Source organism: Camellia sinensis, chromosome 10, assembly GCF_055761805.1.
Source record: "Camellia sinensis isolate YWXY chromosome 10, ASM5576180v1, whole genome shotgun sequence".
In the NCBI taxonomy this organism is placed as follows: domain Eukaryota; kingdom Viridiplantae; phylum Streptophyta; class Magnoliopsida; order Ericales; family Theaceae; genus Camellia; species Camellia sinensis.
Window position 1 is genome coordinate 114975712 of NC_138970.1, and position 22444 is coordinate 114998155.

A 22444-nucleotide genomic window follows, 5' to 3' on the forward strand; every position below is an offset into this window, starting at 1 on the left:
TCAGAAAATACAACCATTCATCAACAATATCAACATCATCATCAACAACAGCATCATCAAGCACAAAACGAAAAAACCTTCAACAACAACAACATCGACATCATCATCTTCATCAAGAACATCTTCATCTTCAGCATTTTTAGATCTGAAGAACAAACCCTAAACACATGAGAAGCCGATGTCAATGAGAGAGGAGCGGCGGTCGTGTGTGAGAGAGAGACAGAGAGAGTGGGAGGCGATAGAGAGAGAGAGGTGAATCACTGTTAGAGAGACCGAGAGGAGCGATAGAGATAAAGGCGATAGAGAGAGATGAGACTCTGTTTGCGTTTGACTTATGGTCACCACCAAACCTAAACATATATATATTATATATAAATTGGGTGTTTGACAGATGGTCACCACCAAACCTAAACATATATATATTATATATAAATTGGAGTGTTTGACCGATGGTCAACAAACGTAAACATATATATATATATTATATAAATTTGGGGCTAAACACTAAACACACACAATATATATATATATAGATAGATCGGGGCCTAAACGGGGACGGGGACGGGCCGGGGCTAGAAAATGTATCACCGTCCCCGGCCCGAATAGCATCGGGGATTTATTTTTGATCACCATCCCCGGCCCATCGGGAGTATTTTTCGGGGAAAAACCACTCAATTCGGGGTCGGGGGATCGGGTCCCCGTCGGGCCGGGTTTAAATTGCCATCTCTAATGCCTACCCATTCTCTCTCCATATATATATATATATATATGAGTTTTGTGATTTGTTTGAATTTTCTTTCAAACAGCTATGGGCAATAGAGCGGTGCATTGGTGGATTACACACAAAATAATAATAATAAATAAATAAATAGAATTAAAATCGAACAAATGCATTAAGAAAATGAAAACGCAGTGATATATATGCAGTAGTATTGAAATTCAAATACCATTAGTCTAGAGAAAATTGGTCTAGAGAAAATTATCATTTTTGTAGCTAGTTATAACAATCTATATATATATGCACATTGATCATATGTTTTCTTTCTTTCACAATTTCAAAAACCAAACCATGCACGAGGTGAAAACTTTTCTACATTTGTATATTTTCCAAGGATTATCAGTGAGAACTGAGTGTATGTACAATCCATTATAGGCCTTTTCCAGTTTCTCTCTCTATTCAGGGCAAATCAATTATAGAAAAATCCAATCTGGATCTAGGTATAGTCATAACAAAACAACACAAATATTTGATATTTGGCCAAAATCTGAAGCTTATCAAGGGAGATCAGGGAAAGTGGTGTTCTTAGAATACTCACATTTTGCTTACTATACACAGTTTCATTCTCATGATATTGTTGAAGGTTTCAAAAAACCTAGTATAGTGATAAAAAAATAATTTAAATTATTCTAACTCATAACTTCAAATCCATTGCCTACCAAATACATCATAGGTAAAATAAGTTACTAGATGGAAGGATAACTAAATGAAAGACTATACAATATAGGAGCATGCATATATATATTGGTGAGAGAAAGAGTAACAGTACCAAAATGCATGGATACAACAAAATCGTTCTACAACACAGGCATTGTATAAATGATTCAATCACAGAGAAAATTCAAATTTCTCTGGGTTCAGTTTGACCAATTTTCAAACCAGAGAAAATTGGTACAATTATTAGAATCTTGAATTTGAAGCTGTGATTTCAAATCTTCCACTTTGTTGGATTATGAATAAAATTGGTTTTCAAAAATTCAGGTGGCCTCCTCTCTCTCTCTAGCCCGAGACCATCCATCACATGTAAGCAAATCCTTTGAAACCACCATAGACGATGTTGCTGTTCGGGTGAAGCAAGAAACCAAGCGACCGAGGTTCGGATGAATAGACGCATACCCAGACCTCTCTCTCTCTCGAGTGGGAGAGACAGTATTGTTTGTGAGACACATGCATGATCTCTCTATCTATCACCTTCTCTCTCTCCACAGGGGCAAAACCCAGCTTGCTCATAGCCCATGGCTGCCACTCTAGGGGTCGTCGTCATCACCGAAGCCTAAGCCACCTTGCACACTATCGGCGGTCATAGCTTCGGTTACCATTAACGTTGCGACAACTCTGGCTACCATCGGTTCACGCCGATACCATCTCCACCTCATCTTGGTGCTTCACTTCAGACTATCACTCGTGGGAGTCAGATCCATCGATGGCTATTTCCATAAGCGTAGCAGCAGAAGAGGAAGACGCAATGTTATTGTTATTGTTATTGTTGCTGGGCTCGGCCATATATGATGAAGAATCAACAACGCGAAGTCAAAGAGAGAGGGAGGAATCGTGGGCAAAGAGTCAAATTTCTCTGATATATGTTTAGGGACCTTAGACATCAAAAAATAATTTTGTGGATCTCTTCCATTATGAAAAGTGGGGGAGGGACCCTAGACTAATTTTCTCTATTAAAAAATGATTTTTAAAAGAAAAAAAAACGTTTTATATATAAATATTATTTTTTGCACGGAAAATAAATATTTATGTTGAAAATAAAATTTAATTTTTTTCATGTAGAACTGACTTTTCAAAAGTCATTTTTAATTAGTTAAGATAATTAGGCCTCGTTTGGGAACAGGCTAATTTAGTAACTTTTTGGCTATTTGGCTAAAAAAGTAGGTAAAAAAAACTTGTATGCTTGGGATGACTTTTTGGCTAATTACGAAAAGATGTACGAAAAGATGTGCAAAAAGTAGAGAGAAAAGAGAATTTTTGACTTTTTGGTATGGGTTGTTGACTTTTTGACTAATTTAGTAACTTTTTGGCTAATTAACTAAAATAACCTCTTGCCAAACGAGGCCTTAGTATAACTTAATTAAAAACGACTTTTAGAAAGCCCTTTTTTGTTTAATATTTTGGTTATTATTTTAATCAACTTTAACAGCAAAAAAATGATTTTAGAAAAATCGTATTATAAAAAACAGTTTTAGAGAAGTCAATTTACCATATAATAGGTAAAAAGTCAAAATTTCACCTTCAAAAGAAAATAAATGTAGTGTTTGGTAGAGTTTTAGAATTATGATTTGATAATAGAGTTGTATTTTGAGTTTGTAAATTTTGAAATTATGATTTGAATGTAAAAAATTTGTTTGGTTATGAGTTTTGAAATTAATGATATGACATATAAGATTTGATTAAAAAACTTACAACTCATAACTAAACACACAATTCAAAATTCTATTCAAAACTCATAAAAAAAAATTGAATATATTTTTTATTTAAAATAAAAAAATAACAAGTACGAACAAAATTAAAAAAACGAATACTATTCTGATCAACTGATCGGACGTCCAAAGAACGACCACGTTAATCAAATTTTCCCACATGAAAAGGATTTTTTAAAAATAGATATAAAGTTATGATTTAAAAACATAAAACACCACACTTCAAAATATAAGTAAGACCAAGTTTGGGAAGACTAAATAAGTGTATTTTTTGACTTTTTATGAAATATAGGTTGGATTTGGGTTGGGTTTGAAGTGATGTGTTAGAGAGGTGATGTATCTTAAATAAGATGATATGATTTAAATAGAATAGTAACTTTTTGACTTTTTAAATTTTTTAGAAAATGTCAAACTTAACCTAAAATTGTATTTGGAACGCCTTCCCACACACAGAGCCAAAGTTTTGTCCATACTCTTGTCAGGAAAATGCACCCGCAGTTGAGCTACTCCTCTCTCTCTCTCTCTCTCTCTCTCTCTCTCTCACAACCTAAATCCAGGTCATGTGATGTGGCCGCTCTGTAATCAGTTTCGTTGGTTTCAGTAACCTCTCGTTTAATAATTTTTAATTTTTATATAAAAAAATATAAAAATAAATTAAAAAAATGATGTAAAATTTATAATAATTTTTTAATTAAAATATATAATTAACAAACGAAATCTAAATGCCAGAGACACATAAACCAAAGTAAAAATGTATAAAAGGCAAATTTGACCGAGTTTTTTTGTTTTTGTTTTGGGCTCATCATTGTGAGTAATGGGTTATTTAGGGTGTCCTGAATAAGTATATTTTTTAACTTTTTATGAAATATGAGTTGGTTATGGGTTGGGTTTGAAATGATGTAATAGAGAGGTGATGTAACTTAAATAAGATGATGTGACTTAAATAGTATAGTGACTTTTTAACTTTTTGAATGTTTTTGAGGATGCCAAACTTGGCCTGAGTGGGGTACAATTTTTTTGGACTTATTTGTATGATTTAAATTATTTATTTATTTGTAAATTTTGTTACAAAAATTATTTATGACACAAATTAAAAAATAAATTATTTATTTTTAAAATCATATTTTTTGACAAAATTTTAAGGTTAATCAAATAAATATGATCTACTTAACAAATATTATAAATTGAATGTTTTTTTTTTATTAGAAAAAAAAAAGATATTTTATGAAGACATCATAGCATCCTTAGATTCTAATTTTGAAATAATCGGTTACTTGTCAAATTTAATTCAATTTAAAAAAAAAAATCTATCATCAAAACACACAATAAATCTCATCCACTCGCCGCAACAAGAGACCACATGACAATCAAAATATAACGCACAAATCCAAAGATAAATTACACCTCCAAGAATCGATCCCTGCAAATCCTTGTTAAAAGCACATGCATAATTCATTGGGCCACCACTCCGGTGGCCTACAAATTGAATGATTTGAACTTAGGAATTGACATGGGCCTATTGACCTATTAAGCTTGCCCTTGCCCAAGATGGCCATCATTTATAGAGCTTGAAATAACATTAAAGATTGAGGCCTCGAATGTGTGGAGCGCGAATGGCGCGAATAGTACGGAAAATATTATCTTACCGGTAAGAGAATAAAAAAAACCCTTAAAACGACGTCGTTTTGAGATTTCGAGCCATTCGCGCCTTTAATATTTCGAGGTACGTAGCATTCTTCCTGTAGAATTATGGTTTAAGCAGGTAAATTTTTTAGACCAATTATAATTTATTACTTTTTTTAATAATGGACTCCATCATTTGATTTAAACAATTAAGATTATGGAATAATTACTTTTTTTAATAATTGACTCCATTATTTGATTTAAACAATTAAAATTATGGAATAATTACCAAATAAATTTATCTTCACGTACTAATCATTTTTTGTCTATCCTATTTTGGTGTTTAAATTTTAAAGTGTTTTAATTTGAGTGGTGCTATTGGTACCCTATAAATTATTTTGGACCCCCATTTCTTTGGGACCCCACTTATAAATTTGAAACTCTCAAAATTTCTTTTCCTCCCCTCAAATAATATCAAAATTATCCTTGTAAAAACATTTCACCCATTGAATGCACATCCCTCATATCTCAAAAAATCCCTCTCTTAAAAAATCCTAACAAAACCCAACAAAAAGAAAAAAAGCCAATGTGATTACTGTTTCTGTTGCCTAATCCACCATTGTTACAGTTGGTATGCTCTCTCTTTCTCTCTCTCTCTCTCTATATATATATATATAATTTATTGGTTTTCTTGTAATAATTTCTTCTCTTGTACGAAAAAAATTATAATAATTGGTTTTTTTGGTTTTGTTGGTAGATATTATAAAATTGTGAGTTCAGCAAAGAATTACGTAGTAATATTATCAAAGATACGCAATGAAGGAATAACTTTTGAACTTGATAATGGATTTGGTCTACTTTCGATAACTTCTGCAAGTGTTAAAAATTTTGACCATTTAATATGTTAAGAAATTTCCATATTCGAACATGCATTCCCGAATAAATAATAAATGTTCGGTTACTACTTCCCGAACAAATAAACAATGTTCGATCATGTATTCCCAAATTTCAATCACATGTTCGGGGAGTTCAGTCCCGAAAAAATGATGAACGAATTTTATTATTTTTACCATTTTTTTCAAGAAACTTATTCTTACAAGACCAACATCTTCTGAGCTAAGAATAATATCAAAGCTATGAACCTCCTCTAAGCTTTTGTTGTTGTACTCCTCTCATCTTATAGAGCTGTGGTTACCAAGAAAACTTCCACTCATTGTCATTGCCGGAGAGGCGTAAACAGTCAAATGGTTGCCACTGTCACTGTCGAAATATTGTCGCCAAAGGATTTTTAAGGTTTTGAGGGTGGGTAAATTTTGAAGATGGGATTTGGGAAAGATGGATAAGTAGTGATGGAGCTGAGTGCTCTCATAAACCCTAATTCATAATGTAGTGAGTAGGGCTGTAATCGGTTCGGCACGGTCGGTATTTAGGTAAAAAATTACACCGAACCGATAACGTCGGTTTTATTATTTTGAACACCGATACAGACCGTTTCTCCCATCAAATCGCACCAAACCAAACCGATTAAAACGGTTCAGTTTGGTACGGTTTAATCGGTTTAAAATTTTTCAAACTTGAGTCACTTTTAAATATAATCATTAATCTATATAAAAATATTAAATTAGTTATTTGTCTACCATTTCAAACATATCTAATCCATCCATTTAATACATATTTTTTAATTCCTAAATTAACAAAAACCAAAAAAAAAAAAAAAAAAAGTATTAAAATACTAAAGTTTCAAAAATAATAAGTTAGAGTTAAGATTATATATAATAAGGTGCCACGTTTTCAGTTTTCTGTTTATATTTACAAAAATTTTAAAAACTCAAATAAAAACTTGTTTGGTAAAATTTTTGATTTATAAATCAGTGGTCTCAGTTTATAAATTTGGCCAAAAAATGAAAACACAAAAAATATGTTTCCGTTTTGAGTTTTCAGTTTTTTTTTTTTACCACCCAACATTAGCCACCACCCGCCACCATTTTCCACCACTGTCTTCCGCCACCACCACCCATCACCCACCCCCTACCACTACCTGCCACCACCACTCATCACCCACCTGCCACCACCACCCACCCCTCGCCGCCGCCACCACCACCACCACCCACCTGCCATCCACCCGCCACTACCATCCACCACCACCCGCCACCTACTTGTCACCACTACTCACCACCCACCACCCACCTGCCACCACCATCCACCACTTGCCACCACCAGCCACTCGTCACCACCAGCCACTTGCCACCCACCCGCCACCACCACCCACCACCCACCACCACCACCACCCACTACCCACCCGCCATCCACCTGCCACCACCCACCACCACCACCACTCGCCATGGTCACCCACCCACCCACCCATCACTACCACCACCCGCCACCTACCCGCCATCCGCCACCCACCTGCCACCACCACCCACTACCCGCCACCCGCCACCACCACCACCACCCACCACCACCCACCACCGCCCACTCGCTACCACCCGCCACCACCACCCACCACCCACCACCACCACCCACTACCCTCCCACCATCCACCTGTCACCACCCACCATCACCACCACCCGCCATGGTCACCCACCCACCCACCACTACCACCATCCACCACCTACCCGCCATCCGCCACCCACCTGCCACCACCACCCACTACCTGCCACCCGTCACCACTACCACCCACCACCACACACCATCGCCCACTCGCTACCACCCGCCACCGTCACCCACCCACCCACCATCACCATCACCATCACCACCACCACCCGCCACCTACCAGCCACCGCCCGTCATCAGCCACCCACCTGCCACCCGTCATCTGCCACTCACTCGCTACCACCCACCACCCGCCACCGTCACCCACCCACTCACCACCACCCGCCACCTACCCACCACCACCTGTCATCCGCCACCCACCTGCCACCACCACCACCACCCACTCGCTACCACCCACCACCCGCAACCGTCACCCACCCACCCACCACCACCACCCGCCACCTACCCACCACCACCCGTCATCCGCCACCCACCTGTCACCACTACCCAGCACTCTTTAATTTTAGTACTGAATATCAATTTTTAATTAATTTAAAATTTTGAAAGTCTCTTATTAAAAAATTTCAAACAAAATCTATTCAAATATAAAAAAATTATAAAGAAAAAAAAAATCAAAATTTTAAAACATGACAAATAGTAAAACTCGATATATATAAAACGGACTATCTCTATTGCGGACTACTTAGTAAAACTTTTTTATTTTAGAAACCGATGTCAAAGTCTTTGTTGTAAGAAAAATTAATTATTAATCAAAAAAAATTAATTATATATTTTAGAAAGATTAATTATTAAAAGGCAAAGACAGACTTTTTAATTTTTATTTTTTAATTATTAACTTTTAATTTATTGAAAACTGCACCAAACAAAGCCAATATCAACTTGTTATTCGTTCCCCAAATGCTACTAATTGAAATGGCACGTGAGAGAAAAGGGAACAAGTGAGGAGATGTTATAGTTTAAGACATAAAATAAACGGCGCTGCTTGAGGGCCCGAATTTCGGGGCTCGAATGCCCCGAAATTTCCACTTTAGGTAAAAAAAAAAAAAAAAAAAGGAAAAAAGAAAGAAAAAAAAAAAACAGTTTCTAAAAATGGAAATTAGGGGTATTAGGGGCAAATTTTTTAGGGCCACCAATCATTTTCCTAAAATAAAATAGTTTATTAATTATTTAAAACAAAGGGAGACTCCTTTATCTTTTATTTTTTAATTATTAACTTTAAATTTGTTAAAAACTACACCAAACAAAGCCAATATCAACTTGCTATTTGTTCCCCAAATGCTACTAATTGAAATGGCAGGTCAGATAAAAGGCAACAAGTGAGAAGAGACGTTATAGTTTAAGACATAAAATAAAAATCCCAACTTGTTTGGTTTCGTTTTTCTGAAAACAGTTTTTATAAAATTTTACTTTCTTATTTTATGTAATTTTTTTTTTTTTTGTTTTTATTGAATTTTTTTAATATTTTAAATAATTTTTTTTAATTTTTAGACACACTTAACATAAATACACATAAAAAATATAACTTTTGTGAAAAAATCTTTTAAAAACTCAATAAATACAAAAAATACAAAAAAAAAATTGAAAATTTAATATATTTTTTGTATTCTTATGTATTTGTTAATTTTCAAAAATATTTTTTCATAAATTTTTTACTTTATGGATACATCTAACTAAGTGCATCTAAAAAAGTAAAAAAAAATGCTTAAAATTTTAAAAATATTCACTAAAAACAAAAAAACACGAAAAATAAAAAAACTCAATTTTCAAAAAACTTAATCCAGAAAACTCAAACTAAACACTAAATTTATTTATTTATTTATTTATTTATTTATTTTATAAAAAAAAAAAGAAGAAAGAAAAAGAATTAACTAAACTGCAGCATCAACCACCAAGATATTATTAAATCTAAAGACTAAATTTGTAAATAATTGATATTTGCTCACAACTACAAGCTAAAGAAGCTTGAAATAAAAGGACAAAATCCGGAGTCCTGAAAATATACCACTGTTGACAATTTAAGAAAGTCATGAAAACAAAAGGCCAGCTAAGGATAACAAGATAACATAATGCATTTCAGAAACCCTCTGCAAACTTTAAAGTCTGTGTAAGAGACTTGCGCGGAACAAGTTTCATCGCGCCTCATGGATGACTTCATGACCGAAGATTATTTTGAACAAGTAAACTTCAAGCTTCAATCCTAAGATTTCCGAGTAATTTTACTTTAGAACCAGAGACAGTTTTAAAGTATAGACGATGATGCACTAATGACCATACGACACCATGACATTGGGCAACATGATTGGCAGCCCGACAAACCAGTAGTGCAACTCCTACCCTCCATCACTACTCAACCAAAATGAACTTTAAAAAGGCAATCAGAGAGCTTAGCATCAAACAGTTGAGAGATGAGATAAAGATATCATGTACTTCAAAGAAACATGGCATCAAAGTACTCATAGTTGTCAACTTTGACATTCTCAAATAGCTTGTCCATAAAAGAGAACTTTGAACTTGAACCATGTAAGTAGGCATCAATCCATAACACAAGACACTTGAAACTATACAAGTAGATATTTGTCAAAAAAGTAGATAAAATTAAAATAAAAAGCACGATTCACATCTCAAAAATACTCTTTTATTAAGTTAATATATATTTCCGACAATATTAATTTACATAAATTAAGTTAAACTATTTTCCAAAATTGCTACCGAAATTTTATTTGTATCATGCGTCGTATATATATATATATATATATATATTGTATATGTATCGTAAGATACATTTAATTAATATAAGTATTGATAACAATATCGATTTACCTCTAAAAAGTATCGTATCATGAATTGTAAGATATTGATGTCACTTTCATTCTCAGCAGAGGGTGAGTTTGCAACCAAATAATAAACCCATAGCATTTCTTCACTTTCATGTTGCCTTGAGGGTTTACAGGTCTGTGGACACAGTTGAACTAGGGCTCATCTGCAGATACTCCACCTGAAGAAGAGATTGCAAGATGAACCATGAATACGAAACATAAAAAATAAGGAACCATAGCTGGAAACAACAAAGGAGCCTTACATTTGGTCTTGTATAAAAATTGAATCTCTTCAAAAAGAATCAAATTCTTGTAGAGTTTCATCCTGAAGGCTCCACTTGTTGAACTTCCTAAAGTGATTCATGTTAGGTTGGACCTATTTTCCAATATTGGGTAGGCAAGATATAGAAGACGCAATTCAAACCCAGACTTTAGAAGCACAAACCCCACTTTGTGGCAAAAACGCAAATAGAGTAACTAGCCAAGCAAGTACACATCTCAACTGCATGAAGGGATCTTCATTGTCCTAGTACAGCCCACTTGTCAATGTCTTGTTGAAACCAGAAATTAGTTCTACGTTAATGGTATGACCACCTCAGCTCCTGAGAAAAACAAATATTGAAAGTATAAAGTTTCTTAAAATTTTAGAATGACAGCTGAAAACTACTGTAATGAAATTATAAAATCATGGGAAATTGCGATTAAAGGGCAAATAGAAAAGGAAAAAGAAACACACCACATAAAAAAGCTGTGTCATTTATGAAGCGGAACACAAAATAATGGAGAAAAGCTGTCGTAGAATTCACCATAAACAAATATCAGAATAATTCGATATATTCAAGTTTTTATGGCTTGTTTTATTTTTTACAGCTATCCTTGTGAGAAAATAAATTTCATTGAGATGTCACAAACCATTAACCTAATCTAACTTACCACTGTTCAGGATTTCTGAACAGATCACTTGGGTCAATATGCAATGGGCTGTCCCAGATTAAAGTCTAAGCACTGATAATTGTCATTACAAGATATAACTCATACTCTCTGCAAGAAGGCATTTGATGTCTCAAAAAAATCAAGCCTATTGAGTTTTACATAGTATATTACTTCAAAAGTTACAGTGCGCAAACACGCACATAGAAAGATGGAACAAGCGTTAGTCACTAGTCTCATAGAAAATTAAATGATATCTGAAGTCATATGACTCATTTCAACCTAATAATGAATTTAATGGACTATCAAATTTTGGATCTATCACTTCACCTTGAATATTTCTTCAACCATAGCTCCTACTAATTGTACTCAAGGGCCTATTTGAGCTTTACTTGCACAATTAGAAAAGAAACACTAGAAAACATAAAATACTAGTCTATTCCAGAAATACACATCTTTAAAAGTTAAAACCTCGTCTAAGACATGTAAGATTTGGTTATCTATTTGAAAAAAAAAAATAGAGAACCGCACAAGCTTTATAAAATTATACCATGTAGACTTAACATAGAGTATTCATTGACTATAAAAACCTTGCACAAAGAAAACCTAATTTTCTCATGACCAATATGGTTAATTCATAACTTACCTTCTAACCAAGAAATGAATGAATTTGCTTGTTAAGTAAAGATTCCCTTACTAAAAAGTAATTGAAATTGACATGGCATTTTAATTACCTGCTTGTCCTTGCTAAAAATCAATGATGCATTGAAAGCTCATTCCATGGGAATCTCTTTAACAATACATCCAAATACAGCCATTAATTTTGTCCTGTAGTAGAAATTTCTATTGGTACGAAACAGGGAATTGGGCAACTGTAGCCCATCAGAGACTTGCCCACATGGCATTTTCTCAAATTAAATGCATATAGCTTGGTTACTTTACCAGAAAAATATCTAGCCCGTGTCCCTCTTTCACTTTAGATTTTCAATATTATCTTTTGTTTTTATATTCCACCTTTTCCCTCATTCTTATTCTCGTGAGTTAACACTAAATTTTTTTTTTTTTTTTTTTTTGATAAATAATCAAACTTTATTGAAAAGCGTCAAGACGATGCAAATAATACAAAAAAAGGAAGCCATAGAGACTCCACAAACAAACCAACTAACAAATCAAATCTTCCACGAATTCTACAAAACCCAAGACATCCAGATCAACTGATCTAGTCACCCAACCATACAATATCGTAAGAAGCCGCTGTTCTAACCAAAGGACTGAATGAGACAGCCCTTGAAAGACGCGCCTATTTCGCTCCAACCAAACCAACCATAGAATACAATGAGAAGCAAGCATCCACGCCTTCCAACGTCTCCTCCCAACTCGACCCCCTGCCCAGCTATGCAGGACTGCCTGAATCGACGCTGGCTGCACCCAAGCCAAACCAAAAGTCACAACAACTAACATCTAAAGGCGAGAAGATACCGGACAATGAATGAGCAAATGATCCACCGACTCCGTAGCACCACAACACAAGCAACACCAATTAACCAATATGTGGCCACAACGAATTAAATTATCCAAAGTCAAAACACGCCCCAACATAGCCGTCCACACAAAAAAGGCCACCTTAGATGGCGTACCCGGAACCAGACACACTTCTAAGGAAAAGCAACCACCTCCTCATGAGCAAGCACACCATAATAAGAAAATACAGAAAAAGTGCCCTTAGCCCCAGGACATTTCCATACCAAAGAGTCCTATCCAACCTCTCCCACTCTCAACTCATATAAAAAAGCCAACAACTCCACCAACTAACCTTGCTCCCAATCCTGAATAGCACAACGCAGGCTCATATTCCAAATAGTCGAAACCCCCTGGCCAAACCGCACAGCATTCACCAAAACCTCAACATCAACAGTAATACCAAAACCAAAGGGAACCGCTTTTCTAAAGTGAGGTCACCGCACCACCGATCTCGCCAAAACCGAACCCTATCCCCTATCCTAACCTTGAGCTTCACCCGCTTCCAGAACTCCTCCCACCCCAACCAAATCCCCTTCCATAGACCATGACCATGGGAATGCCCTACCCGCCCCGAACACCACCCACCATGCCCCACACCAAACTTTGCTGCCACTACCCTTCTCCAGAAATGGTCCTGCTCTGCCACAAACCGCCACAACCATTTCCCTAATAGGGCCACATTGAACAAGACCAACCTTCGAATCCCCAAACCCCCCTGCACCTTGGGACAACAAATCCGATCCCAGGCCATCAAGTGATAATGAGAACCCTCCCCCCCAGTACCCCACAAGAAATCCCTCTGCAACTGCTCTATCCGCTTGGCCACTGACACCGGGATCACATGGACGGACATAAAATATGTTGGAATAGTAGATAGAACACTCTGAATCAACTTAAGTCTCCCGCCTTTTGATAAATACTGCCATTTCCATCCTGCTAACCGCCGCTGCACACAGTCCACCACCCTATCCCACACCCCTTTAGCCTTAAAAGACGGCCCCAAAGGTAATCCCAAGTACGTAACTGGCAAAGTCACCACCTTACACCCCAAAATAGCTGCCAACACTGGAATCGTAGCCACCTCCCCCACTGGAATCAGTTCTGATTTTGCTAAGTTCACCCGAAGACCTGAGACGGCCTCAAAACACAATAGCACACATCTCAAATAACCAATTTGATCCACATCCGCATCGCAGAAAATAAGTGCATCATTTGCATAGAACAAATGGGAAACCGACAAAATGACGGGAGCCATCCCCACCACAAACCCCTACAACCGTCCTCCCTGCACCGCCCTAGGTAACAACCGCCCCAGCGCTTCCATCACCAATATAAACAATAAAGGAGATAAAGGATCTCCTTACCAGAGCCCCCTATAAGTAGGAAAGAAACCTGCTGGAGATCCATTTACAAGAACCGACATCCGTACCGTGGAAATACAAAATTGGATCCAACGCCTCCACCTAACCCCAAAACCGAGTCTGTCCAGCATATACAATAAAAATTTCCAATTAACATTATCATAAGCCTTCTCAATATCAAGTTTGCAAATAAGCCCACCTGCCCTTGTCGGAGTCGAGAATCCACACATTCATTTGCCACTAAGACCGCATCTAGAATTTGCCGCCCACCCACAAAAGCATTCTGAGACTTGGACACGACCCCTTCCAACACACTTCGTAACCTATTAGCCAACACTTTTGCCAAAAGCTTATACACACTGCCTAACAGACTGATAGGTCGAAAGTCCCGAATATCCTCCACCCCACCTTTCTTTGGGATCAAAGCAATAAACGTGGCATTAAGGCTACGCTCAAACTCACCAGTCTGATGAAACTACCTAAACATTGCCATCACATCGGCCTTCACCACCTCCCAACAATGCTGGAAAAATGCTAAAGTAAAACCATCTGGACCTAGCACCTTATCCCCAAGCATACTGCGTAAAGCCTCCAACACCTCATCTTCTGCGAACGGGCGCTCCAACCTACAACTAACTGTGTCTGAAATAACATTAAAAGAAACACCGTCTAGGCTTGGCCTCCACACCTCCCCCTCATCCCCAAAAAGGTGCTCATAGATACCCACAATACCGGCCTTGACCACATCCGAAGAAGACAACTCCATACCATCTACACGCATACGACCTATCTGATTCACCCTCCGATGGGCATTCGCCATACGATGAAAAAACTTTGTATTTCGATCCCCATCCTTTAACCACAGACATCTAGATTTTTGCCGAAAGCTAATCTCCTCCATATGGGCAACCTGACCAAACTCCTAGCAGACATCATCTTGACGACGAAGATCCACCGCAAACAATACCCTCGCGGACTCTATGTCGTCCAACTCCTGCAACACAGCGAGCACATCGGCCTTCTGAACCTCTAAGCGTCTAAACACTTTCCTATTCCATCTCTTCAAATCGGACTTAAGAAGTTTCAATTTCTGTGCCAGACAACAACTAGGCAAGTTGGAGATCACATAACTATCCCACCAGCCCTTTACCTGCTCCACAAGCTAGGCTTACTTTTGGATGGTGATGGACCGGAGCCCACCTTTGCTGGCCCAAAGAAACATCAACAGCCTTTTGGGCCTCAGAATGGCCCAACTATTGTCCTGGTAAATCCCTTATTGAGCCCACTGCAAAGCCACCTTTGGCATTAGGAATAACCCGAACCCATTTGCCCTTAAAATCAATGGGTTGCCCAAATCTCTACTTATATTCGTTGACCCCCACGATCTTTGCAAATCATCGATTCATTTGCCGCAGATCTCGCCCTAACATTCCCCAACCAGAGCCACCCGCCTCGTCGGCGGACGGCGCCACAGGTTCAACCAGCAGCCGGACCTCCACCCATGTTGGTAAGGAATATGTCCATGATCCCCACCGAAGCGAGATAGTCGGCGGCGACTTCTCCAAACCCCTCACACACAGTCGAAGAGAGCCCAGATTCGTCGATGACTCGTCCGCCTCCACAAATCCACCACACTGGTTGCCAATCACACGATAAACCTCCGCTCCACAAAGATGAAGCGGCAAGCCCGTCACTCGGATCCATACTCTCGGTCCTAGTGTTGAGTTCGTCCCCGAAGCGCAGAGGGCCAAGGGTGTCCATTCCAACAACAAATCACGACCATCAAGAGTCCAGCGCCAACGCAACAAAGCCTCCGCCTCGAGTCTGGAAGAGAAACAAACAAAAAAGCCTGATCACCAAGTGGACGCACCTCCACCTGCCCCGACGCCTTCCACCATCAACGGACCCAGTCTGACATAGCCGCAAAGCTCAAGCCTTTACCACCCACGCCCCTCAGTTGTCCCGCCAATGCCCGATCCCAGTGTTTTTAAAGGCACAAGGCGCACTAAGGCGCTGAAGGTCTCTCAGGGCCTAGGCGCAAGGCGAGGCGCGGGCTTTATTGAAGTAAGGCGCACAGTCTTAGTAAAAAATAAAAAAAATTAACATAGACTAATCATTCATAGTACTAAGACAATTTTTTTTAAAATAAAAAGTAATCAAGATTCAAGACAAAATATAAAATAATTCTCAAAGCCATGAAAGTGCATATTACATAATATTCTAATTTTCAAAGATAAAATAATCCACATTCAATAAAATAAAAATAAAAACAAAACATAAACACTAAACATTCAAAACATAAATATCCAACAAATACTAATATATGTCTTAACACTTCAAAACATCAATATCAAAAGAAAAAGGTTAGAACTTAGGTCGGTCAGTCAATCATCATCCTCAACATTTGGCAAGCAAACTATCATCTTCTTCTCCATCAGTTGATTTATATCCCTCAACATCTTCCTCCTCTATGTCATCTGAGCCCGCTTCCTCTTCATCTATTAATTGAAGTGGAGTTAATCTTGATGATCTAGATATCCTCAGTTATACCTTTGAGCGTGAACTTGTTGCTCTACTTGCATGACTACTTTCTTCTACTCCAGAAGCTCTAGCAACAGTGGCCCACGTCAAGCCATCATCATCATCATCATCATAGGTCATTATCTTCATTTGATTCTCCATCCATCCTCCCAAGCAACCACTCATTGCTTTCATCAATATTTTGCAAAGATATGGGATCAAGAGTGTTGCGCATGTCATACCTAAATCTCAATGTTCTATTATATTTGACAAACACTAAATCATTGAGACGTTGTTCCAATCTATTTCTTTTCTTGCTATGAAGCTACAAGTATTAAAAAGATATTAAATTCTATATAATGAGAATAAAAAATATTTGAATTGAACAAAAAATTAGTTAGAATGTTAAATACTCACATGTTCAAATACACTCCAATTTCGTTCACAACCCGATGAACTACATGTTAGGCTAAGGACTTTTATGGCAAAAGTTTGCAAGTTTGGAGTTTTAGGACCATATGATGCCCACCAATCAGCTGCGATAATCACTAATTAGAAATAATTGTTACCAAGTATTCAGTTTTACTAAAAGTATTACTAAAAATAAACTCTATGAGTCTACAATATATTACCTGGTGCCCTTGCATTTTTTTGCCTAATCGCAACAGACTTGCCAAAAAGACTCTCAGCCTTCATATAAATACTCATCTCATTAGTGATCAAATCTTGAACAGTGACATCCAGGACCAACCTTTGCATGCATTCATAAAACCCATTCATCACTTCATGATCTTTTTGCACCTCTAACACTTTTGGGTAAAAAAATTCTGGGCTAAGAAAGTGCGCAGCTGTATGTAATGGCCGATGCAATTTGACATCCCATCTTTTGTCGATGATTTCGAAGATTTTATTATACTTCTCTTCTTTATGATCAAATGAACTTGCAATGCATTCTTTTGCCCTATCCATTGCCTCATAAATGTATCCCATTAGAGGTTTCTTCTCGATATCAACCAATCTAAACACTTTGACAAGAGGACCCAAGACCTTAAGGGCAAAAAACAGTATTCCAAAATGAAGGCATCAACAAAGTTTGTGCCATTCTTTTACCTTGTGGCTCCTTTGCTCATTTGCTTGAGGTCCAGTCTTCGGAGGCGACCATCTTTCTCAAATTGTTTTTTTGTTGATGCATCCTAGACAAAGTCAGAAAGGCGGTTGTAAATCTAGTTTTTGCAGGCTTGATCAAATTCTTCAGATTTTTATAGCGCCTCATCATGTTTAGCAATGAAGGTCGGTTGTAAATGTAGCCATGTACTGCCATACCCCTTTCAAATGTCTTTTTCAGGCTAGGTATCTTGAAAATGTCTTCTAACATCAAGTCCAAGCAATGAGCAACACATGGTATTCAATACAAGTGTTCATACTTAGCTTCCAAAAACCTCCCTATAATGTAACAATAACGAAGAATTATTATTTTCAATTTTTAAATTTTAAATTTTAAAAACAAAACAAACTATGAGTAAACAATTTTGATGTAAGGAATGAGGAAATATTTTTACCCGCCAACACATTAGCTGCAGCACTATCAGTGATAACTTGCAACACATTTTCTTTTCCAACTTTCTCCACAAATTTGTCTAGTAATTCAAATAACTTTTGCCCATCCTTTGAATAGCTAGAAGCATCAACCGACTCAACAAACATGGTTCCTCTTGGATAATTAACTAAAAAGTTAATCAATGTCCTTCCTCTCTTATCAGTCCAGCCATCAGCCATTACGGAACACCCGTATTTTGCACAATCCTCTTTATGATTCTTTATCAAATCTTCAATATGTTTCACTTTTTTTTTAAGTTGGGTAACCCGCACTTCATGGTAAGTTGATGGCTTCATACCAGGACCATATTGCCCAATGGCTTCAATCATTGGTCCAAAACTCTCATAATTTACGGCATTAAAAGGGATACCAGCATCATACATCCACTTTGCAAATCTTTGCACTGCCCGAGCTCTCATTTCTTTTTTGTAAGGGTCATTTGCATCGATTTTGATTTTCTTCCCTTTTGCTTGGTCTCTTCGATTTTTCACCACTGATTCAGGATTGGGTGTGAAGTAAGCATCCATAGACCCTTTTCTCTTTGGCATTTTTGATTTGGATTTGAATGAACCTTAGCTGCTACTTGTCAACTTACGGCGTTGATTGACATTGATCTCAACAACATCTTCATCTACATCTTCATCTTCATCTTCATTTTCCATATCCATGTCATCGAAATCAGGCAACATATTCATTTCTTCTTTTTGTGTCTTCGTTTTTGACATGAACTCTCTAATCCCTTCTCTTACATGAGTTGGATACTTCGGGCAAGCAGTGACATTCCTATAACCTCCCGCGAGGTGTTGTTTCACCCGATAAACACCTCCATTTGATACTTTACCACAAAAATTACACTCGAACTTGTTTAAATTATTCTCCTCTACCAAATGGGCATATTGCCACACCAGATCTTTTTTATTACTTTCCGATGTCATTTTCTACACAACAAATTTAATAAATGGAAAATAATTTCAGTGTAATGTAATGTGTGATGAATTAATTATTAGTAATTTTTTTCTCCTAACAGATAAAGGAAAAAAATGTTAGGGAAAAAAAAAGACCAATAACACATTGTATTAATTAATTATTTGTGAATAATTAACTATTTGTAATTTTTTTTTTCAGTGTATTTTTTTTAGTTAATTAATCAAAATTAGAATCTATTTTTTTTCCCTAACAGATAAAAGAAAAGAAAAGACCAATAGCACATTGTATTAATTAATTATTTGTGAATAATTAATTATTTGTAAATTTTTTTCAGTGTATTTTTTTTAGTTAATTAATAAGAATCAGAATCTTATTTTGTATTAATTAATCAGAATCTTATTTTGTATTATAAAGGAAAAAAAAAAAAAAGACCAATAGCAGCACATTGTATTAATTAATCAGAATCTTATTTTGTATTTGTATTTGTATTTTTATTTTCCTGACAGAGACTCAAAGGCATAATTGAAAAAAAAAAGGGCAAAACAGAGCAGTTGAAGTCGAAGCCCAAAGAAGAAGAAGGAGGAGGAGAAAGAGAGAGTCAGAGTCGAAGTCGAAGCCCAAAAAAAAAAAAAAAAATACAGAACTGAAGAAGAAGTCGAAGTCGAGCAGACCAGAAGAGAAGGAGGAGGAGAAGAAGAACAAGAAGTCTAAGCATACCTGCGAAGTCGAAGTTGAAGTCGAGCAGCCCAGTCGAAGTCGAAGTCGAAGTCCAAGGCGAGGCGAGAGAGGAAGAGACGACACAGATTAGGGTTCATTTTAGTCGTATTTGGGTCATATTGAACATGAGTTGTAATCCTCTGTGGTTAAGAGCCATTCAAACACACCCCCGAAGCCGTTAGATCAGATCTAGCTGTTAAACAATCAAGCGCGCCTAGGCGTGTGCCTTGCGCCTCTCTCGCCTGGTTCAAGTGGCAGCTAAGGCTCGCGCCTACCTCAAAGCGCCTCGCTTGGGACATGTTCAGGCGCGAACTGTGCACCTCGCCTCGCCTTGCGCCTAGGCGCGCTTTTCACAACACTGCCCGATCCAATAGTTGAAACCACTTGCCTTCTATCGCTGTGTGCACCGCCTGAACCCCTACAGCCATGCTGCGATTTGCCACCGCCATGGGCCTAGAAATAGGCAGCCCCATCCCCCACACACCACCAGGTTACTTTACCCAACCATCACCTAAATCCAAACCCTTCAATAACCAAAGCCAGATCCCCCCGCCCATCGCCAAAGGCAGACATCGGAAAGAAAAGCTGAGCCCGCCGCTTCCCCTCCGTCACCACTATTTGGATGGATGACCCACCCTCTTCCTCACGGCGAACCCAAACTGCTACACCACGGCAGCTACCACTAAGCCGTCCCATAAATCGAAGGGTTCCAGGATCCAACGAGGCCTTCCACATTTTCGCCACCAGCCAACATACTTCAAAGCCAACAAGCAATACCGCCCTTCTGAGCCCCTGACCCCTTTCCACAATAGATAAACTCCGACACCCAATTGCATCCACCGTCACCTCCTCCAATTTAAAAGACCGACCACCTAGAAAAAGGATTCGCCGGCGTGGCCCAACCTCTGACGTCAAGAGTAACAAATCGGCGTAACAAATCAATGAGTGGAACCTTCAAATTGGCATAATCTCAGACAACCAAAAGGCCAGCAATGGTGCTTAATTGGGCTATCAGTACAGTCATGGTGGTTAAAGTTATGGTACTATTGCTGCTTACTTTATAGCGTAGAGCTGAAGGTGACTTGGACCTCCAGGGCAGCTACCAAGATTGATGAGATGACTAAAAAAAGGTAACATCTTTGTGCAACCATAAAGAGCATACTCTTTCAGGTGGGTGTCTTAGACTCTTTCTATTTTTGGCCCTTGTACTTTCTCCTCTTCAACACACTTTCTTTATAAATAAATAAAATAAAAAGCTAAATAAATAAATTTTTATATGTAATCTGATTGACACATAAAGAGTTCCTTCTAGTATGAAAGAAGCTAAAGCAATTACATATTTTACTTTCCTTCCTATCTAGAAACATGATTTTTTTTTTATTTTTTTGATAAATTATCTTAAAACATAATTATAGTCCGACATTGTTTTAAACTTCAAGTCTTGATAACCTAGGAATGAGTAAATTAAGAGATATGACACAATGTACCAAAACAATAGAACGTTTGATAATTAGACATCCAGTTTGATAATTCCAGGACAATAGAAAGTACTGTCCTCTTCAACGCTGCTATCATGCCTATTTTCCATGTGAATTAAGAGATATTTTCCATGTGACCATGTTATTATTTACAATTTTCTATACCGAATGAGGAAACACTTGAATTTGCCAAGAAAGGACTACTTATTTAAAAGGTGAAGAGGATATCCCAAAATTTAATTTATACAACTCAACAAGGTATCAGTCCCAGCTATTCAGGGTCAACCACTTACTAATTATTTCTATAATTGTAATCTTTAAATTTTTACATTTATTATCTTACTTTTCTTCAGCAACAGAAACTTCTCCTTAATAAGCTCTCTTTTATAATAAACTTCAATATACATGCAAAACTACTGATCATTCATAGTAATAGTATGGATTGCAACAAGAAGACTATACACACAAAGCTCTCCTTTATGACATCTTTTGGCATGCACTTGGTGTTATACATTGTTATTGCACAAAGTGGTGACACACTTATGGAGATTCAGGAGGTTAGCATCACAAGAGGTGCACTCCGGATTTTGGAACAAATGGCATCCGTTGCCTGGATTTCATATGCTCTATTTTGGGGATTTAGCTATTCCCTCGCTGGTTGTTTTCTAGTGTGTAATGTGTTTCTATGTAAACTTAGATCGTATGAGTAGGTTCCATTATTGACTAGGTAGAATCTAGGTGATGAGGGAACCTTCTTTGATCTTCTTGTAAGCATAGTTTTAGGGATGTTTATGCTTTGCCAGCTGATCTCCATCCGTAGTTTGTATGGCCTGGGGAATACCCTTGAAAATATGTAATTTTCTTTTCTTTTATTCAAATGCTTAATTACCACAAAAAAAATACAAGATTTATTATTGAGCTTCGGTCTCTCTGCTCTCCAATGGGATTCCTTTTTTATTTTTAAAGATTGGTGTGTTGTATGGACTTGTAATTTTTCATTTTTTGGTGTCCTTATTCTCTATGTAGGTCCTTTCATTTATTTAAAAATATGCTGTTGCTTTTCACAATAAATAAATAATGTATCAAAACTTATAGCCGCTACGACACCAGAATCCTAACAGGAAATTTGGCAAGCATATCTTCTACCATTTATGTACTATTTATCAAGTAGAAAGCCCATAAAAAGCAATCTCCATA

General features: G+C 37.3%; 3 protein-coding genes across 4 annotated transcripts in view; all 3 read right to left on the reverse strand.

The window, feature by feature from the left end:
• LOC145800631 (uncharacterized) lies at window positions 1-13902 on the reverse strand. The gene is made up of 6 exons (XM_082890347.1): window positions 13048-13902; window positions 12451-12548; window positions 11861-11873; window positions 11773-11775; window positions 10329-10375; window positions 1-145 (listed from the first exon to the last, which is right to left on the reverse strand). The coding sequence occupies exons 1-6, from the start codon at window positions 13900-13902 to the stop codon at window positions 1-3; spliced, it is 1161 nt and encodes a 386-aa protein (XP_082746473.1).
• The window catches only part of LOC114322599 (uncharacterized), a 24841-nt gene continuing 12390 nt past the window's right edge, over window positions 9994-22444 (reverse strand). For both annotated transcript variants that reach the window (XM_082892063.1, XM_082892064.1), the window contains exons 3-4: window positions 10460-10798; window positions 9994-10375 (exon numbers count right to left, since the gene is read on the reverse strand). The gene's annotated coding sequence lies outside the window, so the exon portion shown is untranslated. The remainder of the gene's footprint in view (window positions 10376-10459; window positions 10799-22444) is intronic.
• LOC145800632 (uncharacterized) lies at window positions 16659-18544 on the reverse strand. The gene is made up of 4 exons (XM_082890348.1): window positions 18088-18544; window positions 17161-17553; window positions 16946-17076; window positions 16659-16853 (listed from the first exon to the last, which is right to left on the reverse strand). The coding sequence occupies exons 1-4, from the start codon at window positions 18542-18544 to the stop codon at window positions 16659-16661; spliced, it is 1176 nt and encodes a 391-aa protein (XP_082746474.1).

Coding starts and splice junctions, on each gene's coding strand:
- LOC145800632 (XM_082890348.1), bottom strand. CDS start 18,544: ATGAGAGCTCGGGCAGTGCAAAGATTTGCAAAGTGGATGTATGATGCT. Junction 17,554..18,087: donor TGCAGCTAATGTGTTGGCGG/GTAAAAATATTT, acceptor CTCTTGTCAAAG/TGTTTAGATTGGTTGATATC. Junction 17,077..17,160: donor AAAAAATGCAAGGGCACCAG/GTAATATATTGT, acceptor ATTTCTAATTAG/TGATTATCGCAGCTGATTGG.
- LOC145800631 (XM_082890347.1), bottom strand. CDS start 13,902: ATGGCTCCCGTCATTTTGTCGGTTTCCCATTTGTTCTATGCAAATGAT. Junction 12,549..13,047: donor AGCGGTTCCCTTTGGTTTTG/GTATTACTGTTG, acceptor GCTTGGGTGCAG/CCAGCGTCGATTCAGGCAGT. Junction 146..10,328: donor TCAACTGTGTCCACAGACCT/GTAAACCCTCAA, acceptor TTTGTTCTTCAG/ATCTAAAAATGCTGAAGATG.